Below are 21,507 nucleotides of genomic sequence, written 5' to 3'. Positions count from 1 at the left end.
AACACTGTGCATGTCTAAAAACATGCATACCCAACTGCCTCTCAACGCTAACACTGGCGCGCACACACACACACACACAATCTGAGGGAGTTCCGCACTAAACACGTCTGTAAACATATCTCCTATTCAAACCCTGTCCCTCCAGGCAGGGTGATGCCAGGTCACATATGCTCCGATGCTGTTGGTTTATGATATAGACAATGTCAGCTCGAAAGTAATCCCAAGAAAGGATCAATCATAAATGACTGCATCACAAAGTTGTAATTGAACAGGGGATGGAGGTTCCACCTCTTGTAGAGTGAGAGCTTACATTTACATTTACATTTTAGTCATTTAGCAGACGCTCTTATCCAGAGCGACTTACAGGAGCAATTAGGGTTAAGTGCCTTGCTCAAGGGCACATTTACGTCATTTAGCAGACGCTCTTATCCAGAGCGACTTACAAATTGGTGCATTCACCCTATAGCCAGTGGGATAACCACTTTCCAATTTTTTTATTTTTTTTATTTTTTATTTTTTGGGGGGGGGGGGTAGAAGGATTACTTTATCCTATCCCAGGAGCTGATCTGTAGAAGGGGAGGATCATGGCAAGAGATCAGGATGATGGGAGGAGAGGAGTTTGATGGGAGGAGAGGACCAATGTGGGAGCTCACCTGTTGTAGAGGAGGATGTCAGGGGTCCAGATCTGGCTGGAGGGAAAACGTAGGTTCTGAACCCCAGGGTATTTCTCTGGGTTCCAGCTCAGGTACACATCAGTCCAGTACTGAGGACAGAACACAGAGAGACACATCCAAGATAGTCACACAGCAGAGAGACACATCGGTCCAGTACTGAGGACAGAACACAGAGAGACACATCCAAGATAGTCACACAGCAGAGAGACACATCGGTCCAGTACTGAGTAGAGGTATTCACAGGTCCACCTGTACCCGAATACCTGAGACCCGATCCGGGACCCGAGTGGGTCCATCTGATTTGATTGTCACGAGTGTCGTCGTGTATGTGTAATTATAACTGATTTGCCCGTACAGACCCGACGGGCCTGCTGCAGTAGAAAGAGAGCAATTTATGTTGCTGCAATTTATGTTGCTGCTCAGGCTTTTCACGAGATTGGCTGACAACAACAACAAGCTATACGTCCCAATCACAAGTCATCACAGCGGCACTGCAGTCACAGAGCCGCTGTGTGTGACAAGCACGTTAGGAGATCAATGGAAAATGGAATTTAAATGACGGAATTCAAAGTTCAAGTGAGACGGATAGGCTACAACGACCAAGAGCCAACAGGTATTATCTGAATAGAGTTGTTGTTGTAGAAAGACAGGGAAAAGTGCAGTAGCCTATGCCTCAATTAGTCTAGCCAGCTAGCTTAGCTAGGTCTTGGCAGTCTGTCAACTGAAGCACTATTCCCTTATGAATTAACGGTATGCGACAGACATGTACATGTATTTTACATTGCCCGTCAGGACTCTGAGCCTGAGGGCATTCTCTGATGATATGAGCCAAAGCCAGCGTCGCATAATCCACACAACAATGACTAGCTGAGTGATTGGCTTAAACATTGAGGCTGACGTCCTAATTGGACAATAGGAAAATAATGAATAATTGCAAGACTTATATAAAAGAGTAAATGAATAAATAAATACAATTTTAATAAAGTGATGAGGAAATGTAAATTGGTCAGAGGTCTGTTTGTAATGATTGTGGAGAGTGGAGGCGTTGCTCTTTTGGTTGTGTGTCATGTTAATGACAGAGACCAGACTAGACAAGGTGGACTGCATGCCCCTTCCAGAAATCCAACCTCATCAACTCTCTATAAGCATGTATCCTCCAGATTACCAACGGAACATCGGGATAAGCAATCTAAGCTCTATGTCCAATCCAATATGTTGGATCAAGATCAGAATGGCTAAAAATAACTGGCAGTTTTAACTCAACAGAAGCAATATTTTTAGGAGACAATACGGCAGGCTATTGTTATCTCAATATACAACTAATAGGATGTGATCCTACCAGACAACCCCTGTGGCATATCAATTTGAGATGGTGTTACTGCCTCTTCTGTGGGATGGGGGATATGCTATTTACCAAGAGAGTTTTCATAGCTGTCTATTTACCACCACAAACCGATGCTGGCACTAAGACCGCACTCAACGAGCTGTATAGGGCCATAAGCAAACAGAACTGCTCATCCAGAGGCGGCGCTCCTAGTTGCCGGTGATTTTAATGCAGGATAAACTGAAATCCGTTTTACCTAATTTCTACCAGCATGTCACCTGTGCAACTAGAGGTGAAAAAACTCTAGATCACCTTTACTCCACACATAGATGCACACAAAGCTCTCCCTCGCCCTTCATTTGGCAAATCTGACCATAACTATATCCTCCCGATTCTTGCTTACAAGCAAAAACTCAAAACAGGAAGTACCAGTGACTAGGCTTGGTTGGTATACTGTATATAGGGATATTTGGAAATAGCCACGGGATGGTTTTCAATACCGTCAAAACTATTTATTTGATGTTTTTCAATAAATGTTAATATTTGTAGCTACTTTTTAAGTAAATACCTGCAGTCAATGTGTTAGGAGATAAAGCACATTCTTAAATTTCACCCTTCACATTCTTTTACATTATGAAGTTTTATAGTTCCCCAGAACAGTTGAGCCAGTCACGTGTTTGTTTGTAAACAGCACAACGGGTGAAAGCGGGAGCAGGTGAGTCCAGCTGTGTATTGACAGGGGTCGCGTTTTATATTGGAAGTCAACAGTGTTTTTTTTTGCTTCAATAGAATGATCAGGGATGTGCAACTATAGTTTTCATTCACAGAAAATACATTAGTGCAACACATTCGGCAGAAAATGGTTTCATTTTCATGAACAGAAGTGGAATGCTATTTGGCTGGCAGCCACACAAGTAAATTAGTTTTTTTGCAAAAACGATGCATGGCCATCATATTTCTATTGTTTATCATAGGAAGAATGTAGCCAGCTACAATTCCTAATGTTTTGCTTAAAGTTTACAAAACGCAGCATGAGATTTCTTACACAGATTATCTTATTTTCCTGCGTGAAAAATTAAGAATTCTGCGTTAACATGACCCCTAAGTTTAACCTGCTAGTTATCTAAGTAAGTTACTGAATTAATAAGGTGACAGGGCATCATATTGTGTAAGCTTTCTGCCATGTTTGAGAAGTCAAAGCCCTTTGGATGAGTTGTCTGTACAGCTGCCACTGCTATCTTTTGATTTCCTTGGATTTTTCTCCTCTCTGTTCTCGGCCTGTCTGCTCCTCCCCGTCTTCTCCGAGCAAAGCAGGCAGGCCCGTTGCCCTAGTGACTCCAGACAGACACAGTGCGTACACATGCTGCTTCAGAGCAGACACGCATGAGTCAAAACTTTGTTCATTTGCACAATGTTTCTCGTTCACATTCGCTTGTAAATGTCCAAACTCACCAAAAATTACATTCGGTAGCTCCTACCTATATATGTATAACTTTATGAGCTGGATTGCCCGTCTTTGCAATTTGTTTATTTTCATTTGCGCTCGTTAGCATATTTAGCTAGCAGCCTCCATGGAAATGTGCTATAATGCGTGCTAATTTTATTAGCATTCTGGTAACAGATGCCCAATGGTCTTTTTATAATTATTTGGCGCCCCCTTGTGTACTAAGATGGTAATACCGTAAATGAATGAATGAATGAATGAATGAATGAATGAATGAATGAATGAATGAATGAATGAAGGACGTATGACAATATGAAAATCTGGAAACAGCCCAACCCTAGGCGCTCAATACGACGAGACAGCCTATAGGGAGGAGGTCAGAGACCTGTCAGTGTAGTGCCATGACAACAACTTCTCCCTCAACGTCAGCAAGCAATGGAGCTGATCGTGGACTACAGGAAGCGGAGGGGCAAGCACGCCCCCATTCACGTCGACGGAGCTGTAGTGGAGTGGGTCGAGAACTTCAAGTTCCTCGGTGTCCACATCACTAAGGATCTATCATGGTCCAAACACATCAACACTGTTGTGAAGAGGGCATGACAACGCCTCTTCCCCCTCAGGAGGTATGGTCCCTCAGATCTTTAAAAAGTTCTACAGCTGCACCACTGACAGCATCTTGACTGGCTGCATCCCCGCTTGGTATGGTAACTGCTTGGCATCTGACCACAAGGTGCTCCAAAGGGTAGTGCGTACAGCCCAATACATCACTGGGGCCGATCTCCCTGCCATCCAGGACCTCTATACCAGGCGGTGTCAGCGTTAAGTTAAGAGGAAGGCCCTAAAAATTGCCAAAGACTCCTGCCACCCAAGTCATAGACTGTTCTCTCTGCTACCGCACGGCAAGCGGTACCGATGCACCAAGTCTGGAACCAACAAGACCCTGAACAGCTTCTACCCCCAAGCCATAAGACTGCTAAATAGTTAGTTAAATAGTTTACCAAATAGCTACCCAGACTATCTGCATTTACGCTTTTTGCACTAAGTTTTTTGACTCATTACATACGCTGCTGCTAGTGTTTATTATCTGTCACTTTATTCCTAGTTATATGTACATATCTACCTTAATTACTTAGTACACCTGCACATCTTCTGGTACCCAGTGTATATAGCCAGGTTATCGTTACTCATTGTGTATCTAATATTACTTTTATTATTCTGTGTTACTTTTCTATTATTTCTCTATTTTCTTTTTATCTGCATCGTTGGGAAGGGCCCGTAAGTTAGCGTTTCACTGTTAGTCCACACCTGTTGTTTACAAAGCATGTGACAAATACAATTGTATTTAATTTTATGCATGAGAACATAATAGGTCATTGTTTGTCATTCAGTCCTCAACCATTTACTCACCAGCTGTAGCCATGCATTGGTCATCAGGACCTGGTTCTTCTCATCCTGACGAAAGACAGAAGGTAAGAACAATTCAATTCAATGGCTACAATAGGAAATCATTACAGTAAACAGAAAAGGGTAAGGTTTTGATGATTGTCTACTGTTGGTTTGGCATGGGTACAAAACAACTGGACAGTGAAACCTCCCTAAAAGCTGCATTTTTGTAACCACTGTGTTTTTATACGCATTGGGTATAAAACAACAAGCCCCATAGACCTCAACACACAGCAGAGACAGACCTCAGACTGCTTGATCTGAGTAAATAAGTGTTTAGCCAGATATAAGTGTCTCTCTCTCCCTCTCCCTCTCCCTCTCCCTCTCCCCCTCCCTCTCCCCCTCCCTCTCCCAAAAAGTAGGTCTGAGAGTGGAGGCTATGTGACAAAATATTTCTACATATCCAGGATTCCATCAAATGACCCCGATGATGAAGACAGTGCCATTCATTCTACAGTGAATGTGTATGTGTGTGTAGCGACAGCTTACAGATACCCCTCTCCTCAATGTGTGTGTTTTGATCCTGCAGTAATCGTGTCTGACTAGCAGATGGGAGCGGGCTTGGTGGGTGTTGAAGGCTGTTAGGGTCAAATTTACAACGAGAAAATATCAACCCTCCACCAACTCAAGGTCACCCACTATACAGCCCTGCAGTGCTCAGTTGTAAGGGTCACTGGACATCACAGGTGGCTGGTTGCACCTTAATTGGGGAGGACGGGCTCATAGTAATGGCTGGAATGGAATTATTGGAATGGTATCAAACACATTCCATTCACTCCATTCCTATTATGAGCCGTCCTCCCCTCAGCAGCCTCATGTGCTGCATATGGCATCCCTTACCATGGGAACACACACACACACACACATCCCCCCCAAACCACACAAACACTCACTCACACACACAAATTCACTGTCTCCCTCATTAGTCCAATAGAAAGTTTCACAAAAAATGTAAGTAATGTCTTTGAAATTTCATAAGACATTGGCATAGGCAATTTAAACAATATTTCCTATCTGAATGCTTTAAGATTGTTATCATTCTTGTCCCTTAAAGCACAACAAATTCTTAAAGGTAAATTCCGCCACTTTTCAATCTCATATTGATAATCTCCAGCACCAAACCAGTGTCTACATATGTGAAAACAGCATGTTTCTATAATCTGTGGTTAAAAAGATAAGAAAGGTCCTAAAAACATGCTTCTCTGTGACATCACACGGTAGGATTAAAAGTAAAAAACATGATGATGTCATCGGGTAGAACTTTTTAACTTCATTTTTTCTACAAAACTTAGAAATGTGCTGTTTTCACATATGTTGACAATGGTATTGTGCTAAAGATAATGAAAATGAGGTTGAAAAGTGGTGGAGTTGCCCTTTAATTGCACAAATTGGATTTCTAACATATTACACGAACTGCAAAATTCGTAACTCACATGAAATGGATGACGTAGTACACAATTGGATGACGTAATACAAAAAAAATGGGGATCAGTTTTGGCTCGTGAGCGCCACTTTCAAAACTATAGGCTGAAATTATAGAAAAGTTCCAGAGTGCATCTTTAAGTCTAACAATGTGTCTGGGCTGGTGAATGATGCTTGTCTAATTGCTGTCTATGGGGAGCCAGAAACGAATGAAAACTAACTGGCTCCCCGACACAAGCAGCAGGTAGACACCCACAGATTGGAATTTAATTTTCAATGTAATTAGCTAGCACAATGTAGAAAACTATTAATAGGACTTGGTAGAATATGAAATCTCCCTCTCTCTCTCTCTCTCTCTCTCTCTCTCTCTCTCTCTCTCTCTCTCACAAACAAACACCAAAGCCCATCAAATGCAGCATTATCTTAAGTGCCAAAGTATAAATAGCATAAAAGAGTGTTGTTGTCCCCGTTACAGCCCTTTACACTCCCTGTAATCATAGTCACAAGAAATGACTTGCAGCAACATCTTAATGTGTGCTTCCTTCAGTGTGTGTGTGTGTGTGTGTGTGTGTCAGGGGGGAATGGTGACCCCCAGTCAGTCAGTGTTGTTTTCGCAAAGGTAATAAATAAATGAATAACTCTAAAGTTAGCAAATCACCAATTTACAGTATCCTGGCTCAAATCCACTGTGCTATGCTAACAGAAACAGGCTCTGAGAGCATTTGGACTATGTTAGGGTAATACTGTATCCGCTATGTTAACACAAGCTCTGTGGCTAACAATTGAAGCCTAGCTTGTTGGTTTGCAGTGGCATGGCCTGACCAATGACCATCGTGTCAGAAAGGCAAAATTGACTGTGCTAATCAGCTACTGGAATACCAGTTTATGCCAGTGATTAAACCATTACACCTAATCAAGCAGTGCTGTTATTGTCTCAAAGCTGTATACAGTGAACCATGTGTAGAGCTGTGCTGTAGCTATGGCGACAGGTAGGCTACTGAAAGGTAACATATGACGTGTTGACACCAGGGAGATTTCATGCTTAACGTAGCTATTCCTCCGAAAAATTATAATAATCATGTGGCACATTCTCATCTACTCATTGTTTTTATGTATAATCCAGAAGGTCAACGTTGGGCCACATTCAGTGTTTAACGTAACTGAAAAACTAACTAAAGATGGCTCTGCATGATACACCACCCACACACATCAATACACATATTAACAACAAACACACACACCCATGCCCAGTGGAGTGGTGGCAGCTGTGCTCGTCCCGTTAGCCAATCGCATTAAATCATGCATTGAGCGTTTCCCAGACAGGACCCATGAGCCACCCTCACCATCTGAGTCTCACTGCCCTGCCCTGAGTCACAACACTGGACCAGACCTCAACTAGACTAGACCAACAGACTGGACCAGACCTCAACTAGACTAGACCAACAGACTGGACCAGACATCAACTAGACCAACAGACTGGACCAGAACTCAACTAGACCTGACCAACAGACTGGACCAAACCTCAACTAGACCTAACCAACAGACTGGACCAAGCCAAAGGACCTCACCAGCAGCAACACCACAGAGCCAGCCTGAGCCTGAACTAGATCACACCAAAGGAACCATAGCACATCGCTACAAACAGACCACAGAGCCAAAGCCAATACACACAACAACAACAAAAAAAACATTTCAGAGCAAATATAAAATCTCCCCTAGCCCTGAGGGGTACTCTGCATGTCCTCCTGGGCTAAAGATAAAGAGAGAGAGGAGTGGCTGTGTCCTGTTTAAAATCAGAGAAACCCTCTCTGCATCATTAAGCAGCATGGTAGAACAGAGGATTTGGCTGCTGACCTTCTCCTAAAGATTTAACAAATATACCTGGTGATTAAATGGTCATTATAAAAATATGATTATATATCCTTCACAGGTCAATGTAGTCTCTCTCTGTGTGTGTGTGTGTGTGTGTGTGTGTGTGTGTGTGTGTAAACGTCTGTCTGTCTGTCTATCTGACCATCTGTGTATATGTATCACTAACGTCGCTAGCCTTTGAAAGGCTGGTCAAGGGCCACATCAACACCATCATCCCAGAAACCGTAGACCCACACCAATTCGAATACCGCCCAAACAGATTCACAGATGACACAATTCCAATCGCACTCCACACTGCCCTTTCCCACCTGGACAAAAGGAACACCTATGTGAGAATGCTGTTCATTGACTACAGCTCACCGTTCAACACCATAGTGCCCACAAACCTCATCACTAAGCTAAGGACCCTGGGACTAAAAACCTCCCTCTGCAACTGGATCCTGGACTTCCTGACGGGCGGCCCCCAGGTGGTAAGGGTAGGCAACAACACATCTCACACGCTGAGCCTCAACACCGGGGCCCCTCAGGGGTGCGTGCTTAGTCCCCTCCTGTACTCCCTGTTCACCCACGACTGCGTGGCCAAACACGACTCCAACACCATCATTAAGTTTGCTGAAGACACAACAGTGGTAGGCCTGATCACTGACAACGATGAGACAGCCTATAGGGAGGAGGTCAGAGACCTGGCAGTGTGGTGCCAGGACAACAACCTCTCCCTCAATGTGAGCAAGACAAAGGAGATGATCGTGGACTACAGGAAAACATCGACGGGGCTGTAGTGGAGCGTGTCGAGAGTTTCAAGTTCCTTGGTGTCCACATCACCAACAAACTATAATGGTCCAACACACCAAAACAGTCGTGAAGAGGGCACGACAACACCTTTTCCTCCTCAGGAGGCTGAAAAGACTTGGCATGGGTCCCCAGATCCTCAAAAGGTTCTACAGCTGCACCATCGAGAGCATCCTGACCGGTTGCATCCCCGCCTGGTATGGCAACTGCTCTGTATCCGACCGTAAGACGCTACAGAGGGTAGTATGTATGGCCCAATACATCACTGGGGCCAAGCTTCCTGCCATGCAGGACCTATATACTAGGCGGTGTCAGAGGAAGGCCCAAAAAATTGTCAAAGACTGCAGTCACCCAAGTCATAGACTGTTCTCTCTGCTACCGCACGGCAAGCTGTACCGGAGCGCCAAGTCTAGGTTCAAAAGGCTCCTTAACGGCTTCTACTTTCATTTTTAGTCATTTAGCAGACGCTCTCATCCAGAGCGCTATTTACATTGAACCCCCCCCCCTCCTTCCCTTGTTTTTACACTGCTGCTACTCACTGTTTATTATCTATGCATAGTCACTTTACCCCAACCTACACTACCGTTCAAAAGTTTGGGGTCATTTAGAAATGTCCTTGTTTTCGAAAGAAAACCAATTTTTTGTCCATTAAAATAACATAAAATTGATCGAAAATACAGTGTAGACATTGTTAATGTTGTAAAGGGCTATTGTAGCTGGAAACAGCTGATTTTTTATGGAATATCTAAATAGGCGTACAGAGGCCCATTATTAGCAACCATCAGTGTGTTCCAATGGCACGTTGTGTTTGCTAATCCAAGTTTATCTTTTTAAAAGTCTAATTGATCATTAGAAAACCCTTTGCAATTATGTTAGCACAGCTGAAAACTGTTGTGCTGATTAAAGCTATAAAACTGGCCTTCTTGAGACTAGTTGAGTATCTGGAGCATCAGCAATTGTGGGTTCGATTACAGGCTCAAAATGTCCAGAAAAAAATAACTTTCTTCTGAAACTCATCAGTCTATTCTTGTTCTGAGAAATGAAGGCTATTTCATGCGAGAAATTGCCAAGAAACTGAAGATCTCGTACGACGCTGTGTACTACTCCCTTCACAGGACAGCGCAAACTGGCTCTAACCAGAATAGAAAGAGGAGTGGGAGGGCCCGGTGCACAACTGAGCAAGAGGACAAATATATTAGAGTGTCTAGTTTGAGTAACAGACGCCTCACAGGTCCTCAACTGGCACAAAGCCTACCATCAGTAACACACTACGCCGCCAGGGACTCAAATCCTGCAGTGCCAGACGTGTCCCCCTGCTTAAGCCAGTACATGTCCAGGCCCGTCTGAAGTTTGCTAGAGTGCATTTGGATGATCCAGAAGAGGATTGGGAGAATGTCATATGGTCAGATGAAACCAAAAGAGAACCTTTTGGTAAAAACTCAACTCGTCGTGTTTGGAGGACAAAGAATGCTGAGTTGCATCCAAAGAACACCATACCTACTGTGAAGCATGGGGGTGGAAACATCATGCTTTGTGGCTGTTTTTCTGCAAAGGGACCAGGATGACTGATCAGTGTAAAGGAAAGAATGAATGGGGCCATGTATCGTGAGATTTTGAGTGAAAATCTCCTTCCATCAGCAAGGGCATTGAAGATGAAACGTGGCTGGGTCTTTCAGCATGACAATGATCCCAAACACACCGCCCGGGCAACGAAGGAGTGGCTTCGTAAGAAGCATTTCAAGGTCCTGGAGTGGCCTAGCCAGTCTCCAGATCTCAACCCCATAGAAAATCTTTGGAGGGAGTTGAAAGTCCGTGTTGCCCAGCGACAGCCCATAAACATCACTGCTCTAGAGGAGATCTGCATGGAGGAATGGGCCAAAATACCAGCAACAGTGTGTGAAAACCTTGTGAAGACTTACAGAAAACGTTTGACCTGTGTCATTGCCAACAAAGGGTATATAACAAAGTATTGAGAAACTTTTGTTATTGACCAAATACTTATTTTCCACCATAATTTGCAAATAAATTCATAAAAAATCCTACAATGTGATTTTCTGGAATTTTTTTCCTCATTTCGTCTGTCATAGATGACGTGTACCTATGATGAAAATTACAGGCCTCTCATCTTTTTAAGTGGGAGAACTTGCACAATTGGTGGCTGACTAAATACTTTTTTTCCCCACTGTAAGTGTATGTAAACTTCCGACTTCAACTGTACATGGACAACGTCATTTTTATTTATCTGTTTGTCAATGTCAGCAGAGTAGGCTAACCTGTAATTTCTCATATTAAAAAAGATTCCGCTGGGCCTCCCGAGTGGCGCAGTGGTCTAAGGCACTGCATTGCAGTGTTAGCTATGCCACTAGAGATCCTGGTTCGAGTCCAGGCTCTGTCGCAGCCGGCTGCAACTGGGAGACCCATGGGTCCGTCCAGGGTAGGGGAGGGTTTGGCCGGCAGGGATGTTCTTGTCCCATCGCGCACTAGCGACTCCTGTGGCGGGCAGGGCGCAGTGCACGCTGACTCGGTCACCAGGTGTACGGTGTTTCCTCCGGCACATTGGTGCGGCTGGCTTCTGGGTTAAGTGGGTACTGTGTCAAGAAGCAGTGCGGCTCAGTTGGGTTGTGTTGTGTTTCGGAGGACTCACGACTCTCGACCTTCGCCTCTCCCGTGTCTGTACGGGAGTTGCAGCGATGGGACAAGACTGTAACTACCAATTGGATACCACGAAAAAGGGGGTAAAATACAAAAAAAAAAGATTACGCTAATATCTCCAGTCATATAAAGCGTAGTACAATTGCATGAAATGTGTTTATAAAAGGCTTGCAAAGAAAGAAGAAACGTATCTGATATAGCCTAGGCCTTTACGGCTATTCTCTTTCAGCCATGCATTGAACAGTCTTTTTTGTGAACAGTGATTGAGTTACAGTATGTTACTGGCCTAAATTATGACTATCCAATCTACTCATACCATTACGGATAGTAGGCTATCTTACAGTAGTTTGCACATGGCTGGAAATGCGATGATGCATGGAATGCTTTATTATAAAGGTATGTTTTTATGGTGAAAATTAGCTTCCCCAAACTGACATTCAAGTCGGCACATTTTTCTTAATTTGGCGACATATACACGCACATACAGTGCACATTTGTATTTGCATGAGTGGTTGTGTGTGTGTGTGTGTGTTTGTCTGTCTGGGAGGTCTTATATAACAGGAGCCAAACATCAGAAGTGCATTACATCTACACATTAACAGACACGTCACCTAACCTCAGAAGGACATACCTGCCACTGTATGTAAAATTGTGACTGTACATGTCACAATTCTTCAATCACTTTCAAACATGAGGAAAATTAATTAGAGTTGTTAGCGTAATAACAGTAATTTGTTTATAATGCAACACTTTATTTGACCATATAGTTATTGTCTTCATAATTTATAGTAATAGCATTTTGTATTGTTGGTGGTAGATAAGCAGTAGCAGTAAAAATGTAATTTCTGTTTGTACCTACTTAATTATTCATAACGTTATCAATGGCAGGCTTGCTATGAATTTAAACTGCAGCCTGTTGTAATGTCCCTTAGATGTCAACAGTTTCCCTTTCCTATGAGACGCTAGTGAGAGGTGCTGTTGCTATCTTTAGCACCATTCTATTTTCAGAGCAGGCAAAGGCGCAGCAATACAACTCTGCACACTCCTAGCACACTTTTAAATATCATCAAGCCTAGTGAAAACCTTGTTAGTCCTAGCCTGTGTCACCTTTGCCATAGTGCAGTGTCACCAGGAAGAAGTTTGAGGTAGAGGAACCAAGCTCAGAATGAGATGGAAGCCTCCAGAAGCCAGGGACTCGAAAGGGCTGCCGAAGCCCAAAGTGAGAGCCCCAAGATGGGGGAGGGAGTGCAGCAGGCAGGCTCTCTGAGGGTAAGGGTGGAGGGGAGTGTTTTAACTGTGGACCGGGCTTTGCTGGAGCAGTGCAGTGAGTACTTCCGTGCCCTCTTCCGGTCTGGCATGAGGGAGAGCCAGGAGGATGAGCTGCATCTAAAAGGAGGAGTGCATGCACGGGGTTTCCTGATCGCTTTGGCCGTGTCCAGGGGTGAGAAACTTTCTTTACAGGACCCGGATGAACTCATAGAGGCTGTGGAATGTGCTGCCTTTCTCCAGGTGGCATCACTGTCCCAGCATCTTTGCGATATCATTGACTCGGACAACTGCCTCCTGCTCTATCACGCGGCGGCCATATTTGGTCTACCCAACCTGTTCCACAGTGCTGCCCTGTTCCTCTGCGATGCCTATAGTGACCTGAAGGGGGCGGCGACAAGCACTCTACCTGAGGAGTTGGTACGGTATGCAGAGTCTTTGTCGCCGGCATCTTTCGTCGCTTTGGGAACCCACTCACCCTCTATGGAGCAGCTGAAGGACTCCTTCAGGACCGTGTGTTACCTGGACGAGGCGGAGGGAGAGTGGAGGCACTTGACAGACCTCCCCACCCACGCCAGCACCTCCATGGCGGGCGTCGCCGTCCTGGACAACCGGCTGTACGTGGTGGGGGGTATTTATGGCTATGGTAAAGGCACGGTGGACGGCGGCTTCTGCTACGACCCAGGGATGAGCACGTGGAGCGTGCTTCCTGGACCCCAACAGCCCCGCGCTGACTTCACCCTTCTGGGGCACGAGGGGAAGTTGTACGCCATCGGCGGCGAGCACCAGAAAAGGACCATGTCCTCCGCCGAGGCTTATGATGTAGCCACAGGAGAATGGGCATTTGTACAGTCCGCACCACGGCCTGTGGCAGCTGTGGCATGCGCCATTGCCCGAAGGCGGATGTTTGTGTGTTTCTGGAGGCCGCCAGACACCACGGATATCTACGAGTACATCCCGGCGAAAGACGAGTGGATGTTAGCCACCACGATGATAAGGCCGCAGAGCTACGGCCACTGTATGGTGGCCCACAGGGACAATTTGTATGTGATGCGCAATGGGCCCTCGGACGACTTCCTACGCTGCCTCATGGACCGTTACAACATCACCACAGGACAGTGGACCGCCATACCAGGAAGTTACATCAACACCAAGGGAGCGCTGTTTACCGCCATGGTCAGGGGAGACTCTGTGTTCACGGTCAAACACATGCTAACTCTGGAGTATACCATTGCTGGGGACACATGGAAACCCCGTAGGGAGACGAAGAAAGGCTTTCCCAAGAGTGGCTCACTATGGACATGTTTACTGAGGCTTCCCAAGACTGGCCTGTAATGGTGTACACTGATAGAGATGTACTACGGTGCTTGGGGGGGGTTACTGTATTAAAGCACAGGTTAACTTCAGCCACCTCTCCCCTGTCTCTGTTCAGTAACAACACACAACATTGTTACATGGTGTCAGATGTGAAAAGTAACATGGCCCAGTTAAACCCCAGGAGGCAGATGGAGGGTAGCATTGTCAGACAGAATTAAGCAATTTGTGGAAAACCTCTTAGAACTCTGAAATACCCTTTATTTTTTAAATGAGAGAAAACAAGTATAGAATATTGTGCTAGAAAACAAGTATAGAATATTGTGCTAGAAAACAAGTATAGAATATTGTGCTAGAAAACAAGTATGGAATATTGTGCTAGAAAACAAGTATGGAATATTGTGCTAGAAAATAAGTATGGAATATTGTGCTAGAAAACAAGTATAGAATATTGTGCTAGAAAACAAGTATGGAATATTGTGCTAGAAAACAAGTATAGAATATTGTGCTAGAAAACAAGTATGGAATACTATGCTAGAAAACAAGTATGGAATATTGTGCTCACAAGTATGCATAATAAAGAGAAAATAAATAGAATTCACTAAGTCTAGTCAAATTACAAAACAGAACCACAGGCGCTGCATCTGTATGAATATACAGTATGTACTAGGTCCAGGACAACTATTTTCATGGTTAGCAACTACAGCAACAAAGCAATAAGGTGAAGACATGCACACTCACTCACACAGACTAATACTCACATACAGTACATTACCCTTACCTGCACGCACATACACACGTGCTTACACACACACACACTCCATGGAGGCTATCCAGCCACCAAAACAGCTTACATACCACAGCAGAAGCAGCTGTTGCTAATCAGAAACAGTGCTCTGTGTGCGTGTGTGTGTGTGTGTGTGTGTGTGTGTGTGTGTGTGTGTGTGTGTGTGTGTGTCTGGGAGGTCTTGTATAACAGGAGCCAAACAGCAGAAGTGCATTACATCTACACATTAACAGACACGTCACCTAACCTCAGAAGGACATACCTGCCACTGTACATGTCACTTCTACACACACACACACACAAGCACTCTCAACAGATAATATTCAAACCTTCAAAATCTCTCTTAGAAAGCCCACCAATAGTGAAAGTGTCAGTCGTGGTTTCATCAACTTACACCTCCACACCAGTGGATGCTCCTCAGAGGAGGAAGGGGAGGACCATCCTCCTCAGTAAATTTCATACAAATAAAAATAGTGAAACATAAAAAAAGATATCCTTTAAACTATCTACTATACTAAATATATTCACGTCACCAAATAATTGATTAAAACACACTGTTTTGCAATGAAAGTCTACAGTAGCACCATGGTGTAGCCAGAGGACAGCTAGCTTCCGTCCTCCTCTGGGTACATTGAATTCAATACAAAACCTAGGAGGCTCTTGGTTCTCACCCCCTTCCATAGACTTACACAGTAATTATGACAACTTCCGGAGGACGACCTCCAACCTATCAGAGCTCTTGTAGCATGAACTGACATGTTGTCCACCCAATCAAAGGATCAGAGAATGAATCTAGTACTGAACACATAAGCTACTGCTAGCTAGCACAGCAGTGCATACAATGTGGAGAGTAGTTGACTCAAAGAGAGAGAAAGACAATAGTTGAACAGCTTTGAACAAATTAATTTATTCCAAAATTAAGGAGAAGTGCGAGAGAGAGAGAGCGAGAGCAAAACTACAGTTTTGGCAAGTCGGTTAGGACAGTTAGGACTGCATGACAAGTAGTCCTCTGTAGCTCAGCTGGTAGAGCACGGCGCTTGTAACGCCAAGGTAGTGGGTTCGATCCCCGGGACCACCCATACACAAAAAAATGTATGCACCCATGACTGTAAGTCACTTTGGATAAAAGCGTCTGCTAAATGGCAAATTATTATTATTATTAAGTAATTTTCCAACAATTGTTTACAGACAGATTATTTCACTTATAATTCACTGTATCACAATTCCAGTGGGTCAGAAGTTTACATACACTAAGTTGACTGTGCCTTTAAACAGCTTGGAAAATTCCAGAAAATTATGTCATGGCTTTAGAAGCTTCTGATAGGCTAATTGACATCATTTGAGTCAATTGGAGGTGTACCTGTGGATGTATTTCAAGGCCTACCTTCAAACTCAGTGCCTCTTTGCTTGACATCATGGGAAAATCAAAAGAAATCAGCTAAGACCTCAGAAAAATAATTGTAGACCTCCACAAGTCTGGTTCATCCTTGGGAGCAATTTCCAAATGCCTGAAGGTACCACGTTCTTCTGTACAAACAATAGTACGCAAGTAGAAAGTCCATGGGACCACGCAGCCATCATACCGCTCAGGAAGGAGACGCGTTCTGTCCTTAGAGATGAACGTACTTTTGTGTGCAAAAAGTGCAAATCAATCCCAGAACAACAGCAAAGGACCTTGTGAAGATGCTGGAGGAAACAGGTACAAAAGTATCTATATCCGCAGTAAAACAAATCCTATATCGACATAACCTGAAAGGCCGCTCAGTAAGGAAGAAGACACTGCTCCAAAACCGCCATAAAAAAGCCAGACTACGGTTTGCAACTGCACATGGGGACAAAGATCGTACTTATTGGAGAAATGTCCTCTGTTCTGATGAAACAAAAATATAACTTTTGCCATAATGACCATCGTTATGTTTGGAGAAACAGGGGGTAGCTTGCAAGCCGAAGAACTCCATCCCAACCGTGAAGCACGGGGGTGGCAGCATCATGCTGTGTGGGTGCTTTGCTGCAGGAGGGACTGATGCACTTCACAAAATAGATGGCATCATTAGGAAGGACAATTATGTGGATATATATTGAAGCAACATCTCAAGACATCAGTCAGGAAGTTAAAGCTTGGTCGCAAATTGATTTTCCAAATGGACAATGACCCCAAGCATACTTCCAAAGTTGTGGCAAAATGGCTTAAGGACAACAAAGTCAAGGAATTGAAGTGGCCATCACAAAGCCCTGACCTCAATCCTATAGAAAATGTGTGGGCAGAACTGAAAAAGCGTGTGCGAGCAAGGAGGCCTACACACCAGCTCTGTCAGGAGGAATGGGCCAAAATTCATCCAACTTATTGTGGGAAGCTTGTGGCAGGCTACCCGAAACCTTTGACCCAAGTTAAACAATTTAAAGGCAATGCTACCAAATACTAATTGAGTGTATGTACAATTCTGACCCACTGGTAATGTGATGAAAGAAATAAAAGCTGAAATTAATCATGCTCTCTACTATTATTATGACATTTCACATTCTTAAAGTGGTGATCCTAACTGACCTAAGACAGGGAATGTTTACTAGGATTAAAATGTCAGGAATTGTGAAAAACTGAGTTTAAATGCATTTGGCTAAGGTGTATGTAAACTTCCGACTTCAACTGTATCAAGAAGCTGATTAAACAGCATGATCATTATTACACATTTGCACCTTGTGCTGGGGACAAAAGGCCACTCTAAAATGTGCAGTTGTCACAACACAATGTCACTGATTTCTCAAGTTTTAAGGGAGCGTGCAATTGGAATGCTGACTGCAGAAAAATCCACCAGAGCTGTTGCCAGAGCATTGAATGTTAATTTCTCTACCATAAACCAACGTCATTTTAGAGAATTTGGCAGTATGTCCAACTGGCCTCAAAACCCCAACGTCATTTTAGAGAATTTGGCAGTATGTCCAACTGGCCTCAAAACCGCAGACCACGTGTAACCACACCAGCTCAGGACCTCCAAATCCAGCTTCTTCACCTGCGGGATCGCTGGCTCCCAAGTGGGTGGGACTATGGGAGGGCCCCTGCTCATAGCCAGGCATTTAGAGGTTGAAATAACAGGTGCGGTAGAGAGAGAGAGTTGAAAACAGCAGGACTGGGACAAGGTAGCATGTCCGGTGAACAGGTCAGGGTTCCATAGCCACAGGCAGAAGAGTGGAAACTGGAGCAGCAGCACAACCAGGTGGACTGGGGACAGCAAGGAGTCATCAGGCCAGGTAGTCCTGAGGCATGGTCCTAGGGCTCAGGTCCTCCAGGATGGGAGGGAGAGAATTAGAGGGAGCATACTTAATTCACACAGGACACCGGATAAGACAGGAGAATAACACCAGATATAACAGACTGACCCTAGCCCCCGGTACATAGACTATTGCAGCATAGATACTGGAGGCTGAGACGGGGGGGGGGGGTCGGGAGACACTGTGGCCCTGTCCGACGATACCCCCAGACAGGGCAACCAGGCAGGATATAACCCCACCCACTTTGCCAAAGCACAGACCCCACACCACCAGGGATTTCAACAGACCACCAACCCACTACCCTGAGACAAGGCTGAGTATATCCCACGAAGATCTCCACCACTGCACGAGCCCGAGGGAACAACAAATCGGAAAGGAAGATCACGTCAGTGACTCAACCCACTCAAGTGATGCACCCCTCCTAGGGACGGCATGGAAAGCACCAGTAAACCAGTGACTCAGCCCCCGTAATAGGGTCAGAGGCAGAGAATCCCAATGGAGAGACAGGAACCGGTCAGGCAGAGACAGCAAGGGCGGTTTGTCACTCCAGTGGAGTTAGTGCTACAGGATGCAAATTTCTGTTTGAAAAAGCTAGCCTTTGCTTTCCTAACTGATTGTGTATATTGGTTCCTGACTTCCCTGAAAAGTTGCATATTTTGTGGGCTGTTTGATGCTAATGCAGTACGCCACAGGATGTTTTTGTGCTGGTCAAGGGCAGTCAAGTCTGGGGTAAACCAGGGCCTATATCTGTTCTTAGTTTTGAATTTTTTGAATGGGGCATGCTTATTTAAGATAGAGAGGAAAGCACTTTTAAAGGAACAACCAGGCATCCTCTACTGACGGAATGAGATCAATATCCATCCAGGATACCCGAGCCAGGTCAATTAGAAAGGCCTGCTCGCTGAAGTGTTTTAGGGAGCGTTTGACAGTGATGAGGGGTGGTCGTTTGACCGTGGACCAATTACGGACGCAGGCAATGAGGCAGTGATCGCTGAGATCCTGGTTGAAGACAGCGGAGGTGGATTTAGAGGGTAAATTAGTCAGGATGATATCCATGAGGGTGCCCATGTTAACGGATTTAGGGTTGTACCTGGTAGGTTTCTTGATAATTTGTGTGAGATTGAGGGCATCTAGTTTAGAAAAAGCGAGCAGGAGGTACCACTGTTGATTGCGTGTGCTAGCGGGCCGGGGCTAGCAGATTGATCTTCATGGTCGTCGCAACGGGAAGCCAGTTGAAACCACATCAGACGATTATGTCGGCAGACCAGTCGTTATGGATCGGCGGGGCTCCGTGTCAACACTAGGAGGTCCCGTCCGGTTGACAGAGAGGTAGATAGCTGGGAGATGGGCCTGGCTCGAGGCTAGCTCAAGGCTAACTGGGGCTTGCTTCGGGACAGTGGTGATTAGCCAACAACAACAACAGCCATTCGGTTGCAGCTAGATAGTTGCGATGATCCGGTGTTAAGGTCCAGTGATTCAGTGATTCCGGCAGAAAATCCAATATGCTCTGGCTCGATAGCGCGATGTGCAGACTGGCCGATAATTGTCCAGGCTAGAGCTGGCTGGTAGGTATTGCAGGCCACGGACAATGGTGAAGACCGCTAACGGTGGCTAATAGCAAGTAGCTAGTTAGCTGGCTAGTTTCAGCCGGAGGTTCTAGATAAAAAGTTGTTGTATAAAGAACTAATAGAATCCGTTCCACATTGGGTGAGGCGGGTTGCAGGAAAGTATATTTAGTTAAAGGATGGAAAGTGAGATTGAGAAATATATATATTTTTTAAATATATATATATATATAGTGAAAACAATAGTGGTCCTAAAACGGAACCTTGAGGAACACCGAAACGTACAATTGATTTGTCAGAGGACAAACCATCCACAGAGACACATTTATATCTTTCCGACAGATAAGATCTAAACCAGGCAAGAACTTGTCCGTGTAGACCAATTAAGGTTTCCAATCTCTCCAAAAGAATGTGGTGATCGATGGTGTCAAAAGCAGCACTAAGGTCTAGGAGCACGAGGACAGATGCAGAGCCTTGGTCTGACACCATTAAAAGGTAATTTACTACCTTCACGAGTGCGGTCTCAGTGCTATGATGGGGTCTAAAACCAGACTGAAGCGTTTCGTATACATTTTTTGTCTTCAGGAAGGCAGTGAGTTGTTGCACAACAGCTTTTTCTCCAATTTTTGAGAGGAACGGGAGATTCGATATAGGCCGATAGTTTTTTTAATTTTCTGGGTCAAGGTTTGGCTTTTTCAAGAGAGGCTTTATTACTGCCACTTTTAGTGAGTTTGGTACACATCCAGTGGATAGGGAGCCATTTATTATGTTCAACATAGGAGGGCCAAGCACAGGAAGTAGCTCTTTCAGTAGTTTAGTTGGAATAGGGTCCAGCATGCAGCTTGAAGGTTGAGGCCATGACTATTTTCATGAATGTGTCAAGAGATATTGGATTAAAAAACTTGAGTGTATCCATTGATCCTAGGTCCTGGCAGTTTTGTGCAGACTCAGGACAGCTGAGCTTTGGAGAAATACGCAGATTTAAAGAGGAGTCCGTAATTTGCTTTCTAATGATCATGATCTTTTCGTCGAAGAAGTTCATGAATTCATCACTGCTAAAGTGAAAGGCATCCTCTCTTGGGGAGTGCTGCTTTTTAGTTAGCTTTGCGACAGTGTCAAATATAAATGTAGGATTGTTCTTATTCTCCCCAATTAGGTTTGAAAAATAGGATGATCGAGCAGCAGTGAGGGCTCTTCAATATTGCTCTGTACCTTCTTTCCAATGTAGTAGGAAGACGCCATTTCCGTTCCAATTTTCTGGAGGCTTGCTTCAGGGCTCGGGTATTTTCTGTATACCAGGGAGCTAGTTTCTTGTGACAAATGTTTTTTTTGTTTTTAGGGGTGCGACTGCATCTAGGGTATTACGCAAAGTTACATTTAAGATTTTTGTACTCCGACATCCTTGAGTAAGTGGAGGGAGTCTGGAAGGGCCTCTATGAATCTTTGGGTTGTCCTTGGTTGGGGTCTGAGCAGATTATTTGTTGCAATTGCAAACATAATAAGATGGTGGTCCGATAGTCCAGGGTTACGAGGAAAAACATTTAGATCCACAATATTTATTCCACGGAACAAAACTAGATCCAGGGTATGACTGTGGCAATGAGTAGGTCCAGGGGGTAAATTTGAATTTGCTATAGTAAATGTTAGCAACACCTCCGCCTTTGTGGGATGCGCGGGGGATATGGTCA

The 21,507-nt window shown here is 44.5% G+C and overlaps 2 protein-coding genes across 3 annotated transcripts in view; one reads left to right on the top strand and one right to left on the bottom strand.

Annotated features, from left to right (window-relative positions):
* Positions 1-21,507, bottom strand: part of LOC121542446 (neuronal acetylcholine receptor subunit alpha-7-like) — a 70,564-nt gene that overhangs the window by 23,489 nt on the left and 25,568 nt on the right. For both annotated transcript variants that reach the window (XM_041851845.2, XM_041851854.2), the window contains exons 4-5: positions 4,850-4,894; positions 654-763 (exon numbers count right to left, since the gene is read on the bottom strand). In XM_041851845.2, the coding sequence (XP_041707779.1) occupies positions 654-763; positions 4,850-4,894 (155 nt within the window). The remainder of the gene's footprint in view (positions 1-653; positions 764-4,849; positions 4,895-21,507) is intronic.
* LOC121542473 (kelch repeat and BTB domain-containing protein 13) lies at positions 12,639-14,246 on the top strand. The gene has a single exon (XM_041851870.2). The coding sequence runs from the start codon at positions 12,791-12,793 to the stop codon at positions 14,219-14,221; it is 1,431 nt and encodes a 476-aa protein (XP_041707804.1). The 5' UTR covers positions 12,639-12,790; the 3' UTR covers positions 14,222-14,246.

This window comes from Coregonus clupeaformis, chromosome 3 (genome assembly GCF_020615455.1).
Source record: "Coregonus clupeaformis isolate EN_2021a chromosome 3, ASM2061545v1, whole genome shotgun sequence".
Classification (NCBI taxonomy): domain Eukaryota; kingdom Metazoa; phylum Chordata; class Actinopteri; order Salmoniformes; family Salmonidae; genus Coregonus; species Coregonus clupeaformis.
The sequence above is the reverse complement of the archived record's forward strand: the minus strand, read 5'-3'. Positions and strand labels throughout refer to the sequence as shown.